Here is a 27,133-nt window from a genome sequence, read left to right on the forward strand (position 1 = left end):
GACTTAAAGGATTCAAAGCTGTCATTCTCAAGCCCCACTTGGGCAGCTGGGAGGATCTCAAGTCATAAAAAGGATTAAAAAGGAAAAACTGAAATGTCTTATGGGAATCTTGTAACAAAGTATTCATACACAAGTTACCTATGCTCTTAATACCCTCCACATGAAAAATCTCAGCAATTTTCTTTGTGAGAATCTGCCTTCAGCTTTATAATGGGTCCTAATCAGTACTCATTTATAGGATTCCACTTTTAAGTCAATTAACCTAGACTATATCTAGTCTCTAGAGCCAGGAATACCTATAATAGTCACGCCGTTTAGCAAAAAAATCACTTTACAACATCATTTTTTTTCTCCAAATTGCCTTAATCTACAACATTCCTATTTATAATATTTAGAATACAATGTCTAGAAATAAGAAGAAACATTTAATTTTTATCATTAAAAAGAGTTCTGACACATGGACCATAATATTACTTAAAAAAATTCTCTCTCCCCTTTTAGTGAGTTACCTTTCATCATCATTAGGTTTCTGAATTAAAATTAAGCTTCCATTTTGGAGGCCCTGTTCTCTGAACGTCTTCTTCATGTCTTCCTTGGGAACAGCAGTCCAGCCCCCGTCCCCTGTGGATTCAGCATTCTTTATTAAGATGCTACCTATGGGGACTGTGAAGGCTGAGAATATACTGCCTACTTCTGCATTAGAGGGAAAGACATATGGAGATTCTACCAACTGCTGACACTCTTTTCCTTCACTGCTTGTTGCCAGATAAAGAACATTTAAAAGCAAAGGTTCGCAGTCAATACCAGTTTGAATCCGGACTCCACCAACCTACAAAAATATATCAAGATAACCATTAGTATGGTTTATATTTGCCAAAATTAAGTCAACATAATGACTACTCTTGTAGAACAATCTTCATTTTTTTCTTTTCAAGTCTAAAAATTGCATGTCTGTTAAGTACCAGAAGAACAACTGGCTGGTCCATTTTAATGTTAAGTTCCTTTAGAGCAGGGTTCCCATCTCTCTATCCTTGCTGCACCTGGTCTATTGTCATTTATGTAACAGGTACTCAATAACTCCAACAGACTAATATTTCTGGCACAGCACTATCACCCTGCACCTACCAGTTCTGTAAGTGTTCGGGAAATCCCTACTATATACCAGGCAATGTGCTAAGTGCCAGGGATAGAAATATAAGCAGGATCATTGCTGCCTTCAAATAGCTCAGAATTGAAATCTAATAAGATAAGGCACAAATACAAAAAACTTACAACATGATAAATGTGAGAGTAGCGGTAACTTCCAAGTACCAAGAAAGTTAAAGGAAAAAGTTGCTTGCTTTGCCTAGACGAGTTAAAGAGCATTTCAAAGAGAAGGCAACATTCAAGTGGGTCTTTAAGGATGATAGGGTTAGTGGGAAGGGGCAGTAGCATCACAGGCAGAGAGGAACACATGATGCATTTAGGAAATGATAATCTTTACAAACCATCTTATTTCCCACTATTTTCTGCTAATCATCTTATGCTTTAGTCACAACAAATTATACTTGGTTTTCAAAATATACCACATCTTCTTATGTTCTTACCCCCTTCTTTAATCCAAACATTTACTGAGTGATTATACGTGAGGGACTGAACAAGGTGCCAGGCATATAAAGAAGACTAAAATACTGTACCTGTCCCTTATGAGCTCATAGTTTACTAGGGGAGAAAACAAGTACATGGACACACCAGGGTAAATAGTATCCTGACAGAGTGACGAAGTAAGAAAGGGCATCTAATCTGAACTTCCTAGGAGAGATAATTTTATAATGGATACTGAAAAGTAATCAGATTTTAGCCAACTTGAGGTGGGGAAAGAGGGAGTAAAAGGTGGGAAAGAGACAGGGGTGGGTGGGTGGAAGGAGGACAGTCCACAGAGCAGAAGCAGAATGTTCTCCGAGCCAGGAGAGAGAGAGCACGTGGTATCTTCTGGGAACTGACCAGAGATGGGGATGGCTGGAGTGTAGGACACAAAGGATGGAAAGAATAAGTGTGAACAGGTAATAAAGGGACCATGCCAAGGAAGTTAGATCTAGGAGAAGATATTGGCTTTTTGGGCAAAATAGTGACAGAATCAGATTATGCTTTTTATTTTGAGTTTTTAGAATGTTTATTAAGAAATACTATAATGACACAGGGAAGTACCTGAGGTTATCTACTTAGGAAAGATGACAGTTTGAACTAAGTCAAAGCTGTGGAGATGAAGACATGAACATGGATTTGAAAAATCAAGAAGGCAAGGAACTGACCACTTTCAATAACTATTAGGGTGAAGGAGAAGAGAAAGTCAAAGATGACTCCCAGGAACAGGGCCTTGGACAACTGGATGGTGACACTGTTCAGAGACAAGGAAGAGGTACAGGTTTTTATTTGTTTGTTAATTTTTGGGAAGTGGAGTGGGGTGAGTACATGGAGGCTGATGATCAAATCACTTGTGGACATGTCTCACTTGAGATACCTGTGTAATAACCTGCTGAGAATATCCAAAAAGTAGTATAATACACTTTTTTAGGAGAGAAATCTGGAGTAGAAATAGATACTTAGGAATCATCAATGGTGGTAATGAAGCCCTGGAAACACGAGAAAGCCCAAGGATAGTTCACTGGCCCCCCTCCTGACTTAGAAAAATCACTCTCTTCCTCCAAGTCACCTCCATTATCCAATTCAGGATGGCTAGTCACTCCTTTCTGAACTCCCACAAGCACTAGGCACATAACCTGCTATAGCACTCACTGTAATGTAAGTACACTACCAATGCCCAAAGGACCTGAGCTGACTTATGCACCTTTGTATCTAGTATCTGACCCACAAGGCAAGCATAATGTAGGTACTCAAATATTTCTTTAACTTACAACTAATACTGATTGTACCTAAAATTTATTGAATATTTTGGCAGTTTTCTAATTGCCTTCACTATGCTGGATAGATTTTCATTAATGACTAAAAAAAGAAATTCAAAATTATCAAGAACATTTCTTCAACATGCTTTACCTCCACCCCATTCCATACAAAGATGTCTTCCCCATCAGCAACTTCAATTTCACACAGTGTCAGTTCATCTCCTAGAAAGATGAGATTATCAAGTCAAAACATTCATCATGATCATCAAAAACAATTTAACTAAAGAGCTGAGACCTTAAATATTTGTTTGAAAAATCATTTTCATTAAAGAAAATTAAGAAAAGAGCAGTAATTGTTTTATTATGTTGATACTATTTTATATTTTTATTTTTTATCTTTATTCTTTCCAATTACCCTCTTTAGGTGGTTTTTTTTCATTTTATATAAGCATTTTTCCATGTTGTTACATCGTTTTTGTGAGGATGATAGCAGAAAATAAGAGTTAAAATAAAGGTCAACCAAGATGAAAAAGTTTTGGTTTTGGTGGTGATGGTACATTGTAAATGTAATTAATGCCACTGAATTGTACACTTAAAACGATTAAAATGGCAAATTTTATGTCATATATCTGTTGCAACAATAAAGAATTGAAAAAAGAAAAAAGGTCAACCATACTTGAGGTAAATAACAGCGTGAACAGGAGTAAAGCTTTGGGATTAAAAGGTCTGGTTTTGAACCCTAACTCCACCACTAATTAGTTGCATGTCCTTGGGTAAATTACTTCAATTCTCTAAGCTTTGGTGTTCTCATTTATGAAATGGGGATACAAGAATTTTGTGAAAATTAAAGAATTTTGTGAAAATTCACATAAAATATCATCACCCTATCTGGCACAGAGAAGTCTGAAAAAACGTTAGTGTTACAAAAATGTTACTGTTTTTAGTGTTATTTAAAAGAGGTTAGTACTTTTAAACACTTGAATTTTCTATGAGCTGCTACAAAATCTGAAACAGAATTGGACAAAAACTTAAGATGTAAATAAGGTTCAAATGTTTTCAAACCATTTTGCTAGAAAACCCAGTCTTCAAGTAAAGGGATAGTCTTAACTTCAGAAAACTAAAATGTCTCCATGTTAGAAAAATTTTACATGTTATATAAATTGGATATATTATAAATTGGATACATTACTTCTTTTTGAAAACACTACAATGTGATTATCTACATACATAGCCAAGAAAGTAATTAGGTAGGAGGAAAGGCTGGCGAAGAGTAGATAATCACAAATAAGCCCCACACAAATATAAATCTATAAAATGAGTTGCTGTGTTTTAATATTTCTCTTACTGTCAAGTGTCTGGTAGATATGAAGTCCTGCTGGTACTAGCTTTGCAACACTAAGAACCATGTCTCCTTCCCAAAATTCTAAGAGCTAAAGAAGAGTAATGAAAGAAGAGAGAACAATTAAAAGTTACACATATATATCACATTTTCAGGTTAAATAAGAGTAGCACTCTGCCAATTCCCAAACAGAAGATAACAAAGGGAGCAAGCAACAAATACTCCCCTCCCCATCCAACACCAAAAATGTGGAAATAAGACATCCCTCATTGTTAAACTAGTCAAATCCAAAGATGGCTAATCTCAACCATTACTGATGGAAGAATTCTGACATACACAATTCTATTCAATATACATGAAAACTACTTTATTATGGAAGCCTAGTGAAAAGGGAACCCTGTACCACTGAAAGAGAGAAAATTATTTGTTTACTCAGCACTGACTCTAACAAACATAAAAATTCTAGTTACTTGAAAGGATTGTCTCGTTATAAATCCAAAATGAGAGGCATTACTGGTTTATACAGCTGATTCCTGGGAGCATGTTCTTTAAGTTTCAGTGGTGACCTTACTGAAATAATATCACCCATAAAGGTCATTCATATCTAGTCTTTCTCTACAATACTAAAAAACATTTCTTTTAGAAAGATAATTTCCTATTTCCAAGTGATTAGCTTACTGTGTCAATTTCATAGTCTCTTGCCAGTGGCTCACTTCTAAGAAAAGAGTTATTTGAGATACACACTTATAACAATAAAAAGCACAGACTGGAGTGAATCTAGAACTTATGAAGGTGAATACGGTCTTTCACTTGAAATTTCACCCAAGTCTACCTATATCAACACTACCAGCATTGACAAAGAAATGAATTTTCAATGCAAAAGTTCACAAATATAATTTTAGAAATGCTGATACCAACCCAGCATTTAAATATTCAAATCAACTAAATTTTTTTTAATTGCTTTTCTTAGCACAAGGGGAAAATCAAAACAAAGTTAATTTTTGTAAGAGATACAACTTTTCAGAAAGTTCAAGTATTTCTGGGGAAAAAAAACCCTTACATTTTCTATTTCCCATTTCTTTGATCAGGGAATATGTGGGGAGAAATGAAGTGAAGAGGAAAGAACACTAGATCAAGAGGGGGGTGCCCAGGGCTGGAGTATCTGTTCTACACTAACCAGATGTCTGACCATGGTGAGAACTGGAGCTCTCTAAACCACCATTTCTTCACCTTCAAAATGGAGTTTGCTTTAACCTCATGAGGTTAAAGAAACAAACAATATAATTTACATAATATCATTGTTAAGTAAAATAAAAGAGCACTATTACTATCATTATTATCATTAAAACACAGTTGGATAAATTATTCAGAGATAATCACAATAAAATGTCTGTTTTCACTTCAGACTAGCAAATATTTTCCTTCACTTATTTATTAATAAATGTTATTCTATATTAAAAGATAGAAAAATTACTTTTATTTGTTTAGCAGTTCTTGGTTTTAGGCAACATCCTCATCTTTATTTTTTTCACTTCTTTTCAAAATAATTTTATTTTCCAAAAGAGATATGACATTATACCCTTCCTCCCCTCAAAATAAAAGTACCAGGCTTGATTCACTACCTGAAAACTACTTGTAAGAACTATGTGAGTCTTGCCTGTGTAGAAAAGCACAAAGGCTTACAATTACAAGGGGGAAGTCACTCTACAGAAGTGGCAGTTGCAAGATTTTCAAAGCAGCTTTGAAAAAGAAATCGCTGTATCTTAAACAGGATGAATAGGAGAATCCAGCTTGAGATGGACCCTAATATCTAAGAGGAAATAAGGCTAAATTACCTGAAATAGTGATTGTCGAAGATCTCCTAGAGTTTTTCTTTTATCAAAGGTTAAATCCCACATGCTTTCTGTTTGAGAGACTAGTGGGTGCAGAGCCCCGTTGAAGAAATGATAATGAGGACCCAGGTGGAGATGAAATTCAAAATTATTGTTTGCAGAATCACATTCTGCCCTTTAAAGAAGCATAAAAAATAGATAAATACTATCAGATACTGTATTTCATGTCAAACTAAAAAAGCTTTGATTTATAATAAAAAATAATTACCTAAGTAATTAGCACCCTTTTTGGTTTCTCAATAAAGCTAAAATTCAGCTCAAACTGCCACTGTGAATCCCAAGGAAAATCTGTTTTAAAGTAGACTGGACAACGTTACCACATTACTACCAACAAATACTGGGTCTTAAAATCTTTCAATCCTGAGATTATTTTATAGCTATGAACAAACATGCTAGAAACCTGCTCATAAAATCGTGTGCCAGATTTACAAATTCCAGTCTCATCCTGACTTCCACTGGACTCCATGGATTCTTCCATAAAATACTTGGGGTCACTATCACGATCCTACTCGGTATAGTTCTCCAGTTAAATGTCCCCAGCGGCGGCAGCAGCAGCAGACTAGCTGCTCTCCCCTGCATCCACTCAGCTGCCTCGAAGCCCAGTGCCAAACACTGTACTCTGAGTTGGAATGAAGCTATCACCATGATGCAGGTACTCTGGTTACGAGTCTATTAATGTGCAGAAGCAGCTTTTCTGCAAATCACATTAGCTAAGTAAGGGCGGCTGACTTTGAAGTTTTTAGGTTGTTTTATTGTTTTAATACCAATTGCTACTCCGTACCAATCACGCAAGTTATTTTTGTCACTTTAGATATTTTGCCCTGGTAAGTTTTTATCTTTTTAGTTTACTTTTGTTATTGTTGGTATTTCCTTTGATCTTGGTTTGCAGTTCAATATACCTATTTTTTCCCCAGCTCCAAGTCAATGATTAAAATGCTGAACAGAGCGCTGCCACATTTTCAGGCAGCTGGGTGCATAAGGAGATCATGGGCACATCCTTGAAAACCTTGCCTTTTCCTGACAAGTGCCCTAGTGACCTGTCAGAGAGCAAATAAAGAACCAATTTTTCAGGGTAAAAGGTTAGGTCCCAAAAAGAGATGGTCGAGATCAAGTTTTCACAAACGATCCCTTTAAAAATCCATTATAAGTTTTTGCCCAAGATTAACATTAAGGTCAATAGGTGGTAGAATCCCATTTTCTTCCTTTTGAAAACCTGCCAGTTTGCAGAATCCCATTTCCCTCCTTTTGAAAACCTACCCATCTCTGGTCTTCTGTCGTTATATTCCAGTGCTCCACAACTACTGAAATACAATGGGTGATTTTTTTTTTTTTTTTTAAATCATCATTTTATTGAGATATATTCACATACCACGCAGTCATACAAAACAAATTGTACTTTCGATTGTTTACAGTACCATTACATAGTTGTACATTCATCACCTAAATCAATCCCTGACACCTTCATTAGCACACACACAAAAATAACAAGAATAATAATTAGAGTGAAAAAGAGCAATTGAAGTAAAAAAGAACACTGGGTACCTTTGTCTGTTTGTTTCCTTCCCCTACTTTTCTACACATCCATCCATAAACTAGACAAAGTGGAGTTTGGTCCTTATGGCTTTCCCAATCCCATTGTCACCCCTCATAAGCTACATTTTTATACAACTGTCTTCGAGATTCATGGGTTCTGGGTTGTAGTTTAATAGTTTCAGGTATCCACCACCAGCTACCCCAATTCTTTAGAACCTAAAAAAGGTTGTCTAAAGTGTGCGTAAGAGTGCCCACCAGAGTGATCTCTCGGCTCGTTTTGGAATCTCTCTGCCACTGAAGCTTATTTCATTTCCTTTCACATCCCCCTTTTGGTCAAGAAGATGTTCTCCATCCCACGATGCCGGGTCTACATTCCTCCCCGGGAGTCATAACAATGGGTGATTTTAATGACAGGCTCTCTCTGGACCCACAGGAATAACCTGGCCATGCCCAGAGACAATTCATTTAGCACAGTTACGTGTTCACTGATTTCTCTGGTCTAAATTCCTACTTAGCAATAGCCTTTATATATGCCATCATTTAGGTCACTCTCATGGATCAGGGTAATGCCAAAGTAAAACCTACACTTCTTATACAAATTCAGCCACAAAACTGTGGCATTAGCTAGTTGACTTTTTTCCCTTTTTAATTTTCATTATTTATGCTTAAGGCTTAAATTAGATCTTCATTCTCTAGAAAAACCATTACAACTCTAAATAATTTCAGTAATTTTAAATTACCTTTTTGTTTGCAGTTCAATGTTGGCTGCATCCATTTCATTCAACAAATGGCAAGGAACCCCATATCTTGGATTACCTCGAGCTGTGAACAAAAAACTTCATTAATTTGTGCCGACTAAAAGAAATTCAGTTGCTGAACCGGCAGCATGGGAAACTAGCAAGGACCATGCTGGGAGCTAGGAGAGCTGCTAATAACTAGCTGGGTGAATACTAATTTTCTCTGGAACTCAGTTTTCCCATCTGAAAAATGAAAAAGTTAGAACAAATGAAAGCTAGTAGTTCTTTAAGCCAAGTTAGAAGAACTCTTTTTCTCTCTTTATATGCACTTTTAAAAAAGAAGACCCATGGTTTTCTTCCTGATTATAAACATAGTAATTGGTCATTGTAAAAATTATGGAAATTTTTTTTAAAGTGTAAATTAACAATTATTACCTGTAATCCCATGCCCCAGGGGTATCTTCTGCTAAAATTTGATATATATATTTCTGGTCTTTTTTTAAAACCTGCATAATGTACCTGTGTACACACACACACACACACTCACCCTTTTTAAAAATAACTGGGATCATATCTAACCAATTCGTAGCTTGCTTTTTCATTTCATATGTTATGAGAATTTTTTCAAAGCCTTAAATAAATGATTACACAGTAGTTCATTTTATAAGTAGAATAATTAATCTAACCAATCTCTTTCTGTTGGACATTTAAGAGGTTTCCAATGACTTATCATAATAAAGTAATGGGGCAACAAATATCTTTGAACATAAATATCTGTGCACGTGTTGATTACTTCCTCAAGACAAATTTGTAGAAGTAGAACTACTGGTTGAAAGGGTGTGATATTTTTAAGATTTTTGAAAATACATAGAACCAAATTGGTCACAGTACTTTATATACTTACCAATAGGGCTGGAAGTGTCAATAGCTAAGAGCCAGATTAAAAGAAATACTTGATTTGGTAGGAAAAAAGACAGTATTTCATTGCTGGTTCAATTCATGTTTCTTTGATTATGGGTTATGTTGAAAAAAATTTTTTTGCAGTAGCAGTTTCTATTTCTTCCTTTGCAAATTGCCTACTTATACCCTTGGCCCTATTTACTACTAAGTACAAAGGAATATATCTAAGTGTACTCTATACATAGGGGAGATAAATTTGTGACGTATTTTATAATGTTTTCCACTAGCTTGTCATTTGCCTTTTAATTTTAAAGTTTATATCACTTCCTTAATTTTTTCTTTCTTCGCTTTTAAGCTTAGAAAAGTCTCCACCTTAAGATCAGATATCTATATTTAAGATATAGACCAAATATAAATCAAATATCTATATTTTATTCATTTTAAGGTTTCTTTTAAGTGAATTTCATTTAAGTGATTGGTATCACAGGGGAAAATACCTCATTTTCTTAGCCGCTAACAAACTTCCCAGGTATATTTATTGAATAATTCACTTTTCCCCTATTTATCTAAAAAGATACTTTCTTACGGATTAAAATTTAAAATATACTTAGATAAATTTCTGGGCTTATTGCTCTATTTCAATGATCTGTCCACTTCTTTGCATTAACACTAGACTGATTTTAATTGCTATAGCTCTAAAAATATGACTTTAGTGACAGAGCAAATTTTCCCTCATAGTTCCTTCTTTAGTTTCATTAATTTTTCTCTCTAGGTGAATTTTAGAATCATTTTGTCAAGTTCTGTCCCTTCACCCTATACACCCTTCCTCCCTCAACAAAAAACAAGTTCATCAAGATTTTAGCTGGATCTTTAGTAAATTCTTAAGTGACAAACGTCATTCAATACATTTTCCAATTATACTAAAATTCAATTCAGTGAAAAAAATACTGTATCTGAAGACATTCTTTTCCTGTTTATGTATTTCTATAAATGTGAATTCTGTTCTACAGTATTTTTATCAAAACAATTATCATATCTTCTTTTTTTACCCCAGAGAAATGCAAAGCACTTCCTGGTTAACAGAATAGTTATACAACTGTCCCAGATGCAGAGATTTCATTTCCTTTGATTCACAAGCTTTATTCTTATTCTTTCTGAAAATGATCATTATTCTTATTCTCTAAGAACAGTGTCCTCATGTATAAGTATAGTATGTCTCAAAGAGTTTTTATAGTTAGAATTTTTTACTTTGCTTGGACTCTGGGAAGTAATCAAGTCTACCTGACTTATTTACATTAGAACATTTTATTATTGTTAATGAGTTTCAACAGTTAATCTCCACAATATTCATTCTCCTAGAAGGTTCAACAAAGAGTGCTTCAAAGATATTTCAGTTGTTCAGAGAGCACGTTACCTTAGGGGAAAAGAAAGAAGAAAGGAAAATAAACGGGAAGATTTGAAAATAAGATCAAGGTCACTTACAACTCAAAGAAAAACGCATGGCCGAATGATAAGAGCTAAACCCGAGCATCATCAGGCAATCACATTCAAGTTTGCCAATACAAAGGGAAAATATTATTTGATCCAAGAAAATACAATTTTGAAAATCTAACTCTATGTAGAAGAGTAAACGTATTTCTGACCTCATAGTATCACAGCGGATAAAATTAAATACAAATATATGATCTTTATAAAATGACAGATTGAATTTTACTTGGCACAATATATTTCTTATCGTTAGCTTTAAAACATTTTATAATGTTCTAAGAAGAGACAGTCTTAAAAAGGCTAAAGATTCAAATACCATCAGCTGTTTGTCTTCTAAAGTCATTAACTTACACCAATAGGAAATTTTTCTTTCCATACCTTCAGAGGGTCTCTGTAACTGGGATTTCCGATAAAACAGCATGTAGGCACTTTCTTTCCCCTGAAACTGCTGTTCAATATCCTTTTCCTTTATTGGCTGCACTTTGGAATCATTAATATCAAACCAGTGTGGACAGGAGGTACTATCATTTAATCCTGGGGCTTCTGAAGTAAGTGTCTTGAAAATCTGTTTATCATTCCTTTGGAAATCCAACTTGGGCTGGAGAGAACAGTTCTTCAATAGACTAACTGTACTTTCATCTGAACTGAGTAGAAATACCTGCGAATGGAGTTGTAAGAACTATACAAAAACAAACAAAAAACAAAAACTGGCTTAATAAACATTTTTAAAACAATGACATGATAAAAAAAATGTTTACTTTCTTTCTTGATTAGATATTTTAACTTCACCTTTATTTTAGGTCTGGCCAGCTAGGAGGAAAAATCCATTTGGGCCATAATAAAAGATTTAATAAAAATCAGACTGCTCTGTTATACAAAGTCTAATAATTATATCAGGGAAGAAAGTGGCCATACCACCATCTAAAAAGCATCTTAGTTTTAGTGCAATAACACTATTTTTAGAAAGTATTTTATTGGCACAGATCAGGCAGAATACATTTGAAATGATTAAAAGAAATCTAAATGAAGAAACTAAAAATGAAGGCAACCACACAGTACACTATATAGGATAATCTGAAAACCAGTGATCCAGACAGACGCTGTTGGGATAAAGTAATAATTATAAACCTAAATTAATATTTTAACATTAGCTAAATTGAATGTTGTGTCCTGGAAGCTGACAGGCTAGCTCAGGAAATCAAAGCACAAAGGGGTTTAAGTCACAACCTCAGAGACTGTTACTCAAGTTCTTGTAAAGGATTGGAAGAAAAACATCTCTCTCCCCACCCTCTATTCTTCTTCTTGTCACCCCCTAATATCTATGCTGCCTTGCATACTGCCTTTCTCCCTCAGCACAAATTTACTTTACGGAGTAAATTTGTAACATTTGCTTTCCCCATCAATCAATACGGAAAGGTGATTTTTCTCATCTTTCTTGAAAAGAAATTAATTTGTGATAATGTCAGGTCTCTAATCAAAAGTATTATTTTTTATAGAAATATGAGGGCTTAGAGCATGGGGTCCAAAGACAATGTTATTAACATTTTATAAGAGAGCAGGAGATAAATTAGTTTTGAGGGCAATTTGTTTTAGTATAATAAAATATCGACAAATTGAAACTCTGAGTAATGAACTTTCTGTATAGCCAATTTTTTTTTTGTTGTTGTTGTTTGATAGATGAGGATGAACTCTTTTAAGCCTCAAATTTCAATGAAATTCTGATTCAGGTCATGGCAGATTGCTTTTATCAATTGGTAAAATTATAAACTCAGGACAAAATAATAAAAACAACTGTTTGGAAAGTAAACAAAAGGAGGCATAAAGTAGAGGGGACATGATCCTTGAAAGAAAAGAAACAAACTGGTGAACTGTACATTAATCCACCACTTCTCAGTTTGTGGCAGTGCATGGGGAAAGAATTTAAACAGAAAGCAGGAGTCTTTGGGGCTGAGAACATAGAATTTGAGAATGCCAGAGAGGCTAGCAAGTGAAAGAGAAAATCCCATAAAGGAGGAAGCTAAAGTGGAAAGAGTCCCAAATCTTTATCAAATCCCCATCAAATTGTTAGCTGACTCATAAATGGTGCATGCACAGCCCAAGATTCCAAGGAACCCAGAAGGAAGCAATAGCTGGGAGCTCAAGAGATGAGCAGAGATTTCTACCCTGCCTGCTGCTGGGTAGAAAGAGCATGGAGTTCATGTCTTGCCACTTAGAGGGTTATGGTTGTCTTGCCAATTAGATGGTTATGGTAAACACCAGGCTGTTCACTGAAATCCTAGAAGGGCCATGCCATAGGACAGGGGTTGGCAAATATTTTCTTAATGGGCCAGATAGTAAATATTTTAGGCTTTGTGGGCCAAAGGTAAAATTGAGAACATTATGTAGGTACTTCCATAACCTTTAAAAAAGTAACCATTTGAAAATGCCAAGACCATTCTTATCTCAGGGATGTGCAAAAACAGGCAGCAGGCCATATTTAACCCATGGCTATAGTTTTCCAACTCCTTTCTTAAGAGAAAGGACCATACCCCGGCACTAATAGCTATTATCGTGTACTAAAGGAAAATTGCAATAGACCCACCTTAATGCAGCCCAAAATGAAGCTTCCACAGGACGGAGGTGATTCAAAGGTAATTTAACAGCTTGTTAGAACACAATGCAAAATTCTTTAGATAAAAATAGCATAATCTAGCATCTCCAGAATTTACCATCCACAAAGTCCAGTATACAATATGATTATATAACATGCAAAGAAACAGGGTAATGTGATCCATAATCAAGAGATGAAACACCCAGTTCATAACAGAAAAAAAGAGTCAACAGAAACAGACCCAGATAGATAATCATGATGTTATATTAGCAAACAGTTACTATAAATATTACAGAATTTATAGAAAAAATGGACAGAATGGGTGAACAGCTGGGGAATTTCAGCCAAGAAGTGGACATTCTAAATAAGAACTAAATGGAAATTACGCAGCTGAAAAATAAACTGTCTGAAACCAACAGTTCATTGGTTGCACATAACAGAAGACTAGCAAGAGAAGAAGAAAGAGTCACTGAACTTGAAGACAAATTAAAGGAAACTATCTAAACTGAAGAAGAAGACAAAAAATGAGAACATCTAAGATCTATCAAATGGTTTAACATACATGTAAATGGAGTCCTAGAAAGAGAAGACGGAGATAATGGGGAAGAAAAAAAAACTGAAAAGATAATTTTTCAAAAATTGAAGAAAGACATCAAACCACAGATACAAATAACTCAGCAAACACAAAGCAAATAAACGCAAAGAACACTGTATCTAGAAATACTAGAGTAAAACTGATGAAAACCAAAGATAAAAAGAAAAATCTCAAAAGCAGCTAGGGAGAGAGAAAAAAAAAAGGACACATTACAATCAAGAAGAAAATTTTTTTTAAAAAAAAAGCTTACTTCTCATCCAAAACAATGGAAGTCAGAACACAACATATGGTGGAATTTACAACATATGTAATAGTAAAAAATAAGAAAAATAGTAGAAAGGGATGGGGATACAGAAATGGAATTATATACTACTGTAGGGAAATAATTGCATATTATTAACTGATAATTTATAGCATTAATTTATATTAGTCATCCCTACAAAAACCTCTAACAAAATTAAACAAAGAGGTATAGCTAAGAAGCCAACAGAGGAGCTAAAAATAGGATACCAAAAATACTTGATTAATCCAAAGGAAGGTGAGAAAAGAACAAAGGAACAAAGAACAGAGAAGTCAAATAGAAAATAAATATCAAGATGGTAGACTCAAACCCAAACATATCAAGTGTTAGATTAAATGTAAATGTATTGAACATTCTAATTAAGAGGAAGAGATTGTCAAACTCTCTATCATCTGATAGAAAAAGGATGAACAGAAGAGAAAATCAACAAAAGCCTAAGTTGGTTTTGTGAAATATTTAATAAACTTCAAAAGCCCCTAGCAGCAAAACTGGTGAAAAAGAAAGCTAAAAAACAGAAAATATCAATATCAGGAAGGAAAAAGGGGACATACTTTAGGTCCTACAGACATTAAAAGGATAATGTGGGATATTTTGAACTTTATGCCATCAAATTTGACATGTCAGATCAAAGAAGAAATTCCTTAAAAACCACCACTTTCCAGAGTAAACAAAAACCTTCTTCATACTGTTTGCAAGAGACACACTTGCATAAGAAAGCTTGTATAGCTACATTAAGGTAAGCAAGGCAGACTTCAAGACAAGGAACATTAGCAGAGATGAAGAGCATTTCATATGCCAGGAGGCCATAACAATCCTAAATATGAAAGCATCTAATAACATAGCTTCGGGGCACATGAAATAAAATGGTCAAAATTAAAAGAGGAAGGGATGAAATCACAATTATAGTTGGACATTTAAAAACTCTTCTCTCAGTAACTGACAGAACAAGCAGACAAAAAAATCAGTAAGGACAGAGAAGAAATAAACAACACTATTAAACATCTTCACCCAATTAACATATAAAAAACTATACCCAACAACTGCAGAAAAGAACTTTTCCAGTGAACATAAAACATTCAGCAAGATAGATCATATGCTGAGTCATAAAACAAATCTCAATACATTCAAAATAATTTAAATCATATAGAATATGTTCTTAAAGCATAATGGAATTAACTAGATATCAATTTACAAATGTAAAATTTAACTAGAATTAAGCAGTGTACTTCCAAAAATCCCATGGGTCAGAAAAAGAATCACAAGGGAAGTAACAAATTTTTTGAATTGAATGATAATGAAAACATAACATGTCTTTTTGAGCTGCAGCTAAATCAGTGTTTAGAGAGAAATTTATAGCTTAAAAACATGGATCAGAGAGAAGGTTTAAAACCCAACAACTGAGACAGCAACCCAAGAAGCTAGAAAATGATGCCCAAATTAGAATCTCCAAAAAGCAGGGGAAGGAAGGAAATAACATTAGGAACAGAAATGAATGAAATAGAAAACAGATAACAATAGAGAAAATCAACCAAGTCAAAAGTTGGTTTTTGGAAAAGTGTAATACACTTGATAACTTTCTAGCAAGACTTATGGGGAAAAAAAGCTAAAAAACACAAATTATTAATATCAGGAATGAAAAGGAGAACATAACTTCAGGTCCTGCAAACATTAAAAGGAAAGATGGAATATTTTTGGACTACTTTATGCCAATAAATTTGAAAACATAGATAAAAGGAGCATATTCCTTAACAATACAATTTTCCACAATAATAAAAGAAGTTATAGAAAATCTAAACAGCCCGACATCAAAGATATTAAAACTATAATTTTAAAAACCTTCCTACAAAAAAAAATTTCCAGCTTCACTCGAGTCTATTATTGTGCCTTTCATCGCCATCATGTTTCTTTTTATACTTGCAAACTCTTCTTTATGCTCACACATTGTCTTCTTAATATCCTCTCTTTATGCATATTTTCCTTCATCTCCTTGAATTTATTTAGATTTGTTTGAACTTCTTTGATTAGCTGTTCCAAATTCCGTGTCTCCTCTGAATTTTTAATTTTAGCCATATCTTTCTGTTTCTTAGCACGATTTGTAATTTTTTTGCAGATTTCTAGGCATTATCTTGATGAGTTAACTCTGAAGGTCAGTTTCTCCCTCTTGTCTAGGGTTTTATTTTTGATTGGCCTTGTGTTAAGGCTTTTTCTTTGACACTTGGTCCAACTTATTCTGGACCTTTAGAATAGCCCAAATGTAACTGATCAGATTTTCTCAGCTCTTCTAATTCTTGCCCTGGATATGTGGTATGATTTTTAAGAATGCATTTTTTGTGTAACCATTTCACCTTTAGGAGAAAGCTTCCTCTCTTCCATGCCTTTTCTGGTATTCTTGATCTGTTGTTTGTTTTTGTGTAGAATTTTCTCCCCAGCTCCTACGATTTGTTTAAATTCTTTCCCTCACTCAGTGCCCCATTTCCCTTACACTGAGAGTCTCCAGTTTTATAGCAGTTAAGTTTAACCCCTCTACCCACGTTTTTTCCTTTGTGAAGATTTTCGGGTTTTTTTCCCATTAGGTTACCCCACCCCAAGGAGCTAGATGGGGTCAATCCAGAAAGGCGAGTCACTCCAGGAAAGTCTGTTTTGTGTTTAGGGAGTACCACTGATGGTAATGACGAGTGTACCACTTGGCTGCTGCTGTTCTGCCACGACTCCCCCCCACTCTGGAGGCCCTTTTCTATGCAGCACTCCTCAGTGGCTTATGTTCCGTCCTCGATCTCTGCAGACTTGGGTGTCTGTGCCTGAATATGCATAGGGATTTAACTCCTGGTGGGAGGGACCCAGGCTGCTGCCTCTAGAGAACCCCGAGCTTTTTTGATGGACCAAGGGGTGGGAAAGAGGACCAGTCGGTCCAGGATGGAAGTTTCCTATCTAATGTTTTTCTCTTTTTTCAATTCACCATCCTCCAGAGTTCTAAGCAAGTGGAATTTTTCCTTATATTCCTTGACTGTCTGGGGAGGTTTTCTCGGGGGATGCCTTATGTTGCCATGTTGATGACATCACTCCCAGGTGTTCTTTCTCCTTCACTTCTGAAAGACAGTTTTGCCAGATATACAATTCTTGGCTGGCAATGTTTTCCTTAGAGGACTTTAAATATGTCATCCCAGTGCCTTACTGCCTCCATGGTTTCTGACGAGAAACTGGTATTTCATCTTACTGAGGTTCCCTTGTACACGATGCACTGCTTCTCTCTTGTGGCCTTTCAGGATTCTCTTGATCTCTGGCCTTCAACAGTCTGATTATAATATACTGCAGGGTTGGTCTATCTGGGGTTATCCTATTTGGAGTTCCTTTGAGTTACTTGCTTGGATGTGCATATTCATGTGTTTGGTTAAATTTGGGGTTTTCAGCCATTATTTCTTCCAATATTCTCTGGTCCTTTCTCTGTTTTCCTTCTGGAAATTCCAAAATGTGTATTTTGGTAACCTTGATGATGTCACCCACAGGTTCCTCAGCCTCTGTTCACTTTTCTTCATTCTTTCTTCTTTCTGCTCCTGAGACTGAATAATTTCATTTATCTTATCTTCAAGTTCACTGCTTTCTTATGCCAGCTCCAATCTGCTGTTGAACTCGCCTAAGGAATTTAATTTCTGTTACTGAGGTCTTTAGCTGTTTGATTCATTGTCATGATTTCTGTCTCTTTACTGATATTCTCTTTGTGTTTATCTATCATTCTCCTGATTTTCTTTCATTTTTTTGTCCATGTTTTCCTTTTTTTTTTAATTCACTTTTATTGAGATATATTCATATACCATACAATCATCTATGGTATACAATCAACCGTTCTCAGTACCATCATATAGTTATGCATCCATGACCCCAATTTTTGAAATTTTCCTTACCCCAAAAAGAATGAAAATAAGAATAAAAAATGAAAGTACAAAACAACACCCAAATCATTCCATCCCCCTGTCCCACTATTTTTCATTTAGTTTTTGTCCCCATTTTTCTACTCATCCATCCATACACTGTTTCCTTTAGTTTTTTGAGGATATTTGAAACAAATTTTTAAAAGCCTTTGTCCAGTATGTCCCAGGTCTGATCCTCCTCATTGATGGTTTCTAATGCTTTAGTCTTCTCCTTTACCTGGTCCACCACTTCCTGTTTGCATGTTTTGTAACCTTTTGTTGAAGCCTGGACATTTTGAGATTTTCACGTTACTGCTGAAATTTAGACTCTGTACAGTGCCTGTTCCTAGCGTTATGAGTTAAGTTTTTCTTGAATGCCAAGAGCTAACAAAAAAAGGGAAAACACAAAGCACCTTCCCAGTATTTGTAAATTGGCTTGTGCAAGGACCCTCCTTCAGAATTTATCCATGCAATGGGCTGTATGAGAACAGATACAGGAAAAGCATAGGGGCCTACCTGGTCCTTTCTGTATATGCATCTTGTCTAGGGTATGTGGGGTGGGGGATCTAGGAATACTATTTACATGGTTACAAATGTCCCCTCTTCCCTAGGAAAGTTTCCTCACGGTCCTGGGCATTGCACAGTATGTCCTATAGTCAGCAATCGCATACCCCAGGCAGCACAACTTGAGAGCTCTCTGAGCTGCCTTTTACATGTAGGGCAGGTTCTGGGAGAGGACGTTTCTCAGACCACCACTAGATACACTGGGCCAGATACACATGCTCTCAGCATGTACACAAGGGTAACTCTGCTCCCTCTGGACCCAGGACCAGGGATCTGCACTGGAGTGTGGGTTGCCTCTGTGCCAAGTGGGTGAGGGGTAGAGGAGGAGCCATACAGAGCACCACAAGATCCTATCACTTTTTAAATTTTTTATTTATTAATTTTTTCCTACCAATTTTAAGAAGCTTTTATTCTTGATTCAGTGCTCACCCTGTTACTGCAGTCCTTTAACTATTTTCTGGAGCCCTGAGAAAGATGTTTCTGCCAGTTCTTGCTGGTTGTTCAAAGATTCTGTGGGGGACAGAGCTCTGAAGTGTCTCACTCCACCCTCTTGATAAGGGTGGGACCCATTTGAACCCATTTTAAATACACTTCTGCAGAAGAATTTGTGTTGCTGGGATCATAATATAATAATTTCCTGGGAATAGGACTTACTATAAGGTCTCCACATGTTACCTTTCGCAGTGGTCCATACTCTTTTCTGTACTTCTTGTTCCAAGATGTTCCCATCTTTTTCAAAAGCTTCTGGCCCAGCTGGTCAACAGCGATCAGATTATGCTCCTCCTTATGAAAGAAACACAAAGTTATTTAATAAAATCTGATGAGAAATAATTGCACAGGGACCAACAGGATTACATCTAATTAAGTGAGCCTATAACAGCAACCACGTAAGTGGATTAACCATAATTTTTTCAAAATAAAGTTTTCTTAAAAAGTGGATTAAACTTCAGTTTAGAAAAACTGAATTTTGCTACTTTTCATGTGCCAAAGTGTAAACAATTTAAAGAGCAACAGCCAAAGAGTACTGTAAGTTTTGGCAACTTTCTGATATTATGTGGGATTTTTAGAAGAAATATTTAAATGAAGGGAAAAAAAAGATTAATAGCCTTCCCCAAATCTTTTAAAGTATAAACAAGTTTAAAAGGGGGTTAAGATATAACTATAGTTCAATATAGTTAAAAGACTCACTCCAAATCCCTAGTAGGCAGTATGAAAAATCATTTATCAAGAATGAATGAACAAATGAAAAGAAATTTAACATATTTACAATAGGGTATTAAGCAAATATTAAAAGTCATATACTTGAGGTATTATCAAGAATGTAAAAGGGATCATAACTTGAGGTCCTAAAAACATTAAAGGATATGGTAAAATAGTAAATTACAAAACTGTATGTACAGTAAATCCCAGTTCTATTTTAAAACAATAATAACCAAGAAAACAGTACTCAGTCCCAATATATGGATATAAATACAAAGAAAACAGGGTGCGAAGAATAAATATCAAAGTGCTGACAATGGTACAAATACTGTACATGTATATACACTCTACCTGTAATAAGATTGCTTTTAGAATCATTAGTGGATCCTCAATCTCTTCTTCATTTTGGAGATCTTCCATATTCACATCTGGCTTACTTTTTTTCTCCTAGGGTGTAAAACAAGTTTTATCACTTGTTTCTTAAAATGTAATCAGCAAAATAGGAATGTCTGTGCCATGAAGGTTTCAGGATGGAGAAGCACTGGCAAAAACACTGTAATAATATGTACATGCTTTGGAATCAGGCAGACCTGTCTGTGAATTCCAGCTATGGATGAGTGACCTGGACAAATGACTCCATCTCTCTGAGCCTTGTGAGATAGTAAAGCATCAAGCCAAGTTCATAAAGTGGGTTCCCACGTTTTTCTTCTAATCACCACTTTAGCTGCATCCTATAAATTTTGATATGCTGTGTTTTCATTATCATTCAGCTCTGAATATTTTCTAGTCTTCTTCCAACATGTTTTCATTCATTTCATTAGGCCATCTTTGCAGGCTCAGCTTAAACACTACCTCCTATTTCCTGATCATTCAAGTCTCTATATCATTCTATGAAATGATTTGGAAACATGTCAAAATTCCCCTGGTAAGCTATTTTTTGCTCATTTTTTTCATACACAGCCATCTTACAAAAGTGTTTTAAAGTGGCTTAAAACCATAAATACAGAGACCTTAATAATTAATACAAAAATAAACAATCAAGAAATTGTGGAATAAACAATGACAGACCAGAGACAACCCTCCCTCCTGTTGCAAAAAGACCAAAAATGATGGCTACAGTTACATAAACAAACAAACAAACAAACAAAAAACAAGACAAAATGAACAAAAAAAAAATATCTTTTAAAACATAGTCTGAGACAGAATCAGGAAAATCCTCAGAAGACAAAAAGTGAAATGAGAATCCAGGAAGGAAATCCAGAGTTGAGGCCTCCAGCTGCCCAACCTTGCCAATAAGTAAGCCTTCAATTTTGATGCTCATACAGGATGGAGGATAGGAGATAAAGCCTAACACCTCCCAAAGTGAGAGCTGAATGATAGACCCAAGAGTAAAGCTGGAAACCTCAAAGAGTTACACCTTCAAAATAAGCATGACCTAGAAAACCATCCACCCTACCATAAAGGACAATAAGGAACTGGCTTGCCTTAACTTTGACACTGAATGAAGGAAGCAAACATTTCTTCTAATCATCTCTAATCACAGTGGTCCTCATGTGGGTTTGTGGTCCAAATTCACACTAGCTGTATGGCTCCAAAACCATCAACTTAAGATTTTATTTTAAAGTTGTTAAGGGTTGGTAGTGACCTTAGGCATTTGGTAGAAACAGATCCAAATCTTTATAGGACAAAGGCACTTTGAAATCAGGCATCAAAGTACTCCCATAAATTATGTTCTTAAAAACAGTCTACTTCCACAAGACCACATGGAAATAGAATCAGGAAATAGCCAAATCAGACCCACAGAGTCTTTAGATACCACAATTATCAGACACAGAATAATAAAATAAATGTATTTAATATTTTAAAATAAATTTATGGCTAAGAAGAGACTCTAACCAAGATAGAGGGGGAATGGCAGGCTGGCATTCCAGTGATGGCACTCAAGCCCACATGTCCAGTTGGACAAGTTGTTGGAAGTGATGCAGCTGGTCTCAGTCCTGTTCCATTCTGCCAGTGTCCGGCACTGGACACTGGCACAGGGCTGCCAACTAGTAGCTGCACAGCCTTCTTTACCCTCCTTCCTCAACTGTGTAAGACAATATTCCAAGTGATACCAAGCATTCATGAAGCAAAAGGAAATAGAATCTTCTTTACAGGCAGATGCAACATTTTGAATAGTTAATGTCCTCCACTCTAAAAGAAAGGGATCATCTTCTAGATGTGCTAAGAGAGGCTTAAATGTTGGCTTCAACCTAAGGAAAATTCCATGAGATTGGTCACAAGAGATATTCCTTACAGAAGCACCTACTAAAGACTCAATATATGCAGGAAACAGCTCCTTGAAAGTGAAAAAGAATTTGTTTAACCATAGGCAAAGAGTACAATATCTGGTTATTACTAAAATATTTGGAATCTTTTGACTCTAGGTTCAAGAGATCACTCAGGGTAATGGAGGGAAAGAAACAAGCAGTGTCCAGTAGGTGTATCTACTGAAGCTGAAATTCTTAAAGCACTAAAATCATTATTTGAACAATAAAAACTCTCAATGACAAGCCAGTGATTCTTAAAGAACAGTCAGATGAAATAAAAATTAACGGTGGAATGCTTGACAGAAGCCATGGAAAAGAAAATATACTCAGCAAAAATGGAAAACAATCTTTTGATTGTTCTTTAAGCCACAAGGAAGACCTTGCTAGAGTTCGAGTTCCAAGATATCATAGATAAGCAGTTCAGACAGCAAAGCCAAATGAAAAGAATGCCTGCTTGCCCTCTCAAGTCACAAAACAAAGCTGGTTAAAGATTTTTATATGGCTAGTGTAGTAGTTTGAACCTGTTATGTACCCCAGAAAAGGCCATGCTCTTTTTTTAAATTAAATTCAGTTTTATTGAGGTATATTCACATACCATACGATCATCTATGGTATACAATCAGCTGTTCACAGTACCATCATACAGTTATGCATTTATCACCCCAATCTATTTTTGAACATTTTCCTTACACCAGAAAGAATAAGAAAAAAAAATAAAAGCAAAAAAGAACATCCAAATCATCCCCCCATCCAACCGTTTTTCATTTAGTTTTTATCCCCATTTTTCTACTCATCCATCCATACACTGGATAAAGGGAGTGTGATCCACAAGGTTTTCACAGTCACACTATCAACCCTTGTAAACTACATTGTTATACAATCATCTTCAAGAGTCAAGGCTACTGGGTTGGAGTTCGATAGTTTCAGTTATTTACTTCTAGCTATTCCAATACAATAAAACCTAAAAAGTATTATCTATATAGTGTGTAAGAATGTCCACCAGAGTGACCTCTCGACTCCATGTGAAATCTCTCAGCCACTGAAGCTTTATTTTGTTTCATTTCGTATCCCCCGTTTGGTCAAGAAGATGTTCTCAATCCCACAATGCCGGGTCCAGATTCATCCCCGGGAGTCATATCCTGCGTTGCCAGGGAGATTTACACCCCTGGGAGTCAGGTCCCACGTAGCGGGGAGGGCAGTTAGGGATGATTTGGGTGTTCTTTTTTACTTTTATTTTTTTTCTTATTCTTTCTGGTGTAAGGAAAATGTTCAAAAACAGATTGGGGTGATAAATAGATTGCGGTGACAGTGGCTTAGTTAGAGAGAGGGCCACATCCGAGCAACAAAGAGGCACTCAGGGGGAGACTCTTAGGCACAACTATAAGTAAGTTTAGCCTCTCCTTTGCAGCAACAAGCTTCATAAGGGCAAGCCCCAAGACAGAGGGCTCAGCATATCAAGCAGTCAGTTCTCAACGTTTGTGAGAACATCAGCAACAATCCAGGTCAAGAAGTCCAACACTTCCCCCAGCTCCTCAGGGGGGCCCTGCACATATATTTTTACTCTCCGTCCAAATTACTTCAGAATATGTTGCTATTTCACTCTAACCTATACAAACCTACCATATCTCACTTCCTATTCAAAGTTCCATTTAATTGTGGTGTTTGAACAAACTGCCTGCACATTGTAGTTAGAAAATATAGATCCTACACCAGATAAACATCTCTTCCCTTGGTCTCACATGGAAGTTGAAGTTTTAACACACAGTCATTTTCAACTTTTACCCTTTGGCCTGATTTGCCCTATCTTAACCAGATAGCTTCATTCATATCTCTAATTGAAGTCTGGGCTCTTTTTAAGTTTTGTTTTTTTTTTTTTTAAACATTTGCTGTATGCACTAATACTGACATTCATATCTGCCAAGCTCTAGCTCTGAGTTTCAGGTGTCACACAGATACCCAACGCTCCACAGACCAACCAGGTTATACACAAAGAGATCAGCATCTCAGAGTCTGGAGACAGCCATTACAATTCAGGAATAGATTTGACTGCTTTAAGAGCTTACAATCTAGGGACCATTACAATAATCGTTTCCCTGTTAGGCGGTGTTCTAAGATTCAATTCTGAGTTTACACATTGTAGTTAGTCCATACTGGTGAGGCATTATAGTGTTTGCCTTTGTTTCTGGAGTACTTCACTCAAAATGCTGTCTACAGGATATATTCACCTCATTGCATGGCCATGTACTTTTAATCCATTCCTGTGAGTGTAGACGTATTGTAGGTGGGACCTTTTGATTAAGTTATCTCAATAGAGATGTGACCCACCTCATTCAGGGTAGGTCTTCATCCTTTTGCTAGAGTCCTTTATAAAGAGGATAAAATACATACAGAAGCTAGGAGATGAAACAAAGAGAAGCTCACAGAGAAAAACCCTAGAGAAGCTAAGGAAGGACCCACAGGAAACAGACGAAGCCACTGAAGCCAGAAGCTGAAAGCAACAAAACCTGGGAGAGAGAAGGACCTGCAGATAATGGGCCATTTGCCTTTCCATGTGACAGAGGTGTCCCAGATGCCAGCAGCCTGTCTTCAGAGTCCAGGTATTGATCGTCTGTTGATGCCTTGAGAGTTGGGACATTTTCACAGCCTAAGAACGGTAAATTATAAGTTAATAAATTCCCATTGTAAAAGCCAACCCATTTCTTGTATATTGCATTTTGTCTGTTTTAGCAAACCAAAACAGCTAGAAAAGAGCTCATCAATTTTTTAACAAATGAATACAAAATTGCAAAGGAATGTCCAGTGAAGAAATGAACACAAAATTGCAAAGAGATGTCTAAGAAACCACACTCAACAGGAAGACATGGCAGAGAGAGTCATCATTCTTGAAACACGCTACCCCACCTCAGAATGTGAAGTTACATCTGTGCACAATCTTAACAAAAAACATGAAATTGCAAATAAAATCTTTATGCATCAAAAGACTGAAGATAAATACTGCCAGCTAGAAAAAGGCTTGAAATCTGAAACTGGCAGAGTAAATGCTGCAGCAAATATTGAGGAAAGCAGAGACACTCCCTGAGGTGGAAGCTGACCTGGCACAGAGGGCGGAAGCAGTTTTTAAGGCTGAAGAGAGCCAAGACAATATTGAAAAATGAATACAACAAATAGAGGCACAATTGGGAGGTAAAAAACAAGAACTGCAGTGGGCATGGCAAAGAAAAAAAAATAAATTAACACCATAAACATTTATCAGACACATTCATGAGCTTCTATCAGAATCTAATGAAAGGCTTCAACTTCATCTGAAAGAGAGAATGGTTAGTCCACAAAATAATTCCCTACTACAGGAAACTGAAAGTGCAAGAAAGCAGTCTGCAGGAAGGTAATATGGTAAGGATCAGCTCAGATAAACATGGAGGGAAATACTGTGGGCTGAGTTAAGTGAGAAGAGAATAAAAAGCATTCACTTCATCAGATTGGGAACACACCCAACAGCTGTTGTCTTGGCAGATGGGCATAAGCATTTGAGAGTGATGCTTGTCTAGCTATGGCTTCTCAACTCAGAACTACTAATTTGTCCATATAAGTAAAATTAAAAAAAGAAACGGATGGGAAAGGATTGGAAAGGGTGAAACAAAAGCTGCCTTTTTCCACAGATGTCTACAACACAGGAGGGTTTAGCAAGATCATTAGTTATAAAATCAATATACTAAAAATAACTACATTTCAAAACACAAGCCATGAAGAGTTTAAAAATTTTAAAATTAAGAAAAAAAAAACAACAACAAGGTATAAGCATACCCCCACAGAACACCTCCCTGGTAGAACACAGTTTGACTTTTTTAATATCCAGACTTTATAGAACATATATATATGTATCAATACATCACAAACACAAGTGATAGAACATCAAAACACAGAGGTTTTGAAAAGCAAGCTGAGCACCAACAAAGGGAACGTGCCTCTTGGATGCTGTTGGTGCCAAGAGAGTCCACGTGGCCACATGAGGAGCAACAATTCATTAGCAACAATGTCAACCATCTGATGGTCAAGAAGCCATGGTTTTAAGCATTTCACTCCCTAACGTAATGGTGTACGACATATATAGAGACATTTTACTTTGTTTTAACTACCTTTCAGAAAACTGGCTGAGGGTTTGGGGGCTGCTTTGTAATATATTATCATTTTTCGCATTTAGAAGAATAGGAACTAGACTCAGTGCTTTCTCTCTGTAAGTTCTATAAGTTCTTTTTTGAGAAAATTATAAAACCTTTTTTATATAAGACATAAAAGAAGCTCTAAAAAATGAAAACATGTATCATGTTCACATATGAAGACACAAAACCCCACTACTGTATGTGTGAAAACTGGCCAGCTGATTCTAAAAATATACATATTAAAGCATCAAAAGCCAAGACAGGCACACACTCCTGAACAGTAACAACACGTGGGGAGACTTGTCCTACCAGATATCATGACTTACTAAAATAAGGCTACAGAATGTGGTATTTGCCCAGGAATAGAATTAAAACAATGGAATAGAATAGAGAGCTGAAAAACAGACTTACAAGTGGCACTGCAGATTGGTGGAAGAAGAATGGATTACTCAGTAAATGGTAATGGACAACTGGATGCTATCTCACACTGTTTTAGTCAGGTTTATGTCTGTATATATATGTGTGTGTGTGTATGTGTGTATATGTATTCATGTAAATACTATGAGATTTATTATAAGAATTGGCTCACATGACTGTGGAGATTGGCAAGTCCAAATTCCATAGAGCAGGCTGCAAGTTGGGAACACCAATGAAGGTTTCAATGAATTCCCCAGGAGATGCTGGCTGGCTAAAATAGAGAGAGAAATTCTTCTTTCTGACTGCTGAAATCATCAGTTCCCC

The 27,133-nt window shown here is 36.0% G+C and overlaps 1 protein-coding gene across 6 annotated transcripts in view; it reads right to left on the reverse strand.

Annotated features, from left to right (window-relative positions):
- USP40 (ubiquitin specific peptidase 40) overlaps positions 1 to 27,133 on the reverse strand; it is a 114,300-nt gene that overhangs the window by 63,306 nt on the left and 23,861 nt on the right. For 5 of the 6 annotated variants that reach the window (XR_005218712.1, XR_005218713.1, XM_037848882.1 and 2 more), the window contains 8 exons: positions 20,278 to 20,373; positions 19,402 to 19,509; positions 11,150 to 11,450; positions 8,387 to 8,468; positions 6,057 to 6,228; positions 4,228 to 4,312; positions 3,034 to 3,104; positions 510 to 829 (listed from right to left, as the gene is read on the reverse strand). Coding sequence is in view for 4 of the 6 variants with exons in the window: in XM_037848882.1 (XP_037704810.1) it covers positions 510 to 829; positions 3,034 to 3,104; positions 4,228 to 4,312; positions 6,057 to 6,228; positions 8,387 to 8,468; positions 11,150 to 11,450; positions 19,402 to 19,509; positions 20,278 to 20,373 (1,235 nt within the window). In the remaining 2 variants the exon portion in view is untranslated. Of the gene's footprint in view, positions 1 to 509; positions 830 to 3,033; positions 3,105 to 4,227; positions 4,313 to 6,056; positions 6,229 to 8,386; positions 8,469 to 11,149; positions 11,451 to 19,401; positions 19,510 to 20,277; positions 20,374 to 27,133 lie in introns of those variants that run through there. The other variant, XM_037848884.1, reaches the window with a different exon arrangement.

Source organism: Choloepus didactylus, chromosome 9 (assembly GCF_015220235.1).
Source record: "Choloepus didactylus isolate mChoDid1 chromosome 9, mChoDid1.pri, whole genome shotgun sequence".
NCBI lineage: Eukaryota > Metazoa > Chordata > Mammalia > Pilosa > Megalonychidae > Choloepus > Choloepus didactylus.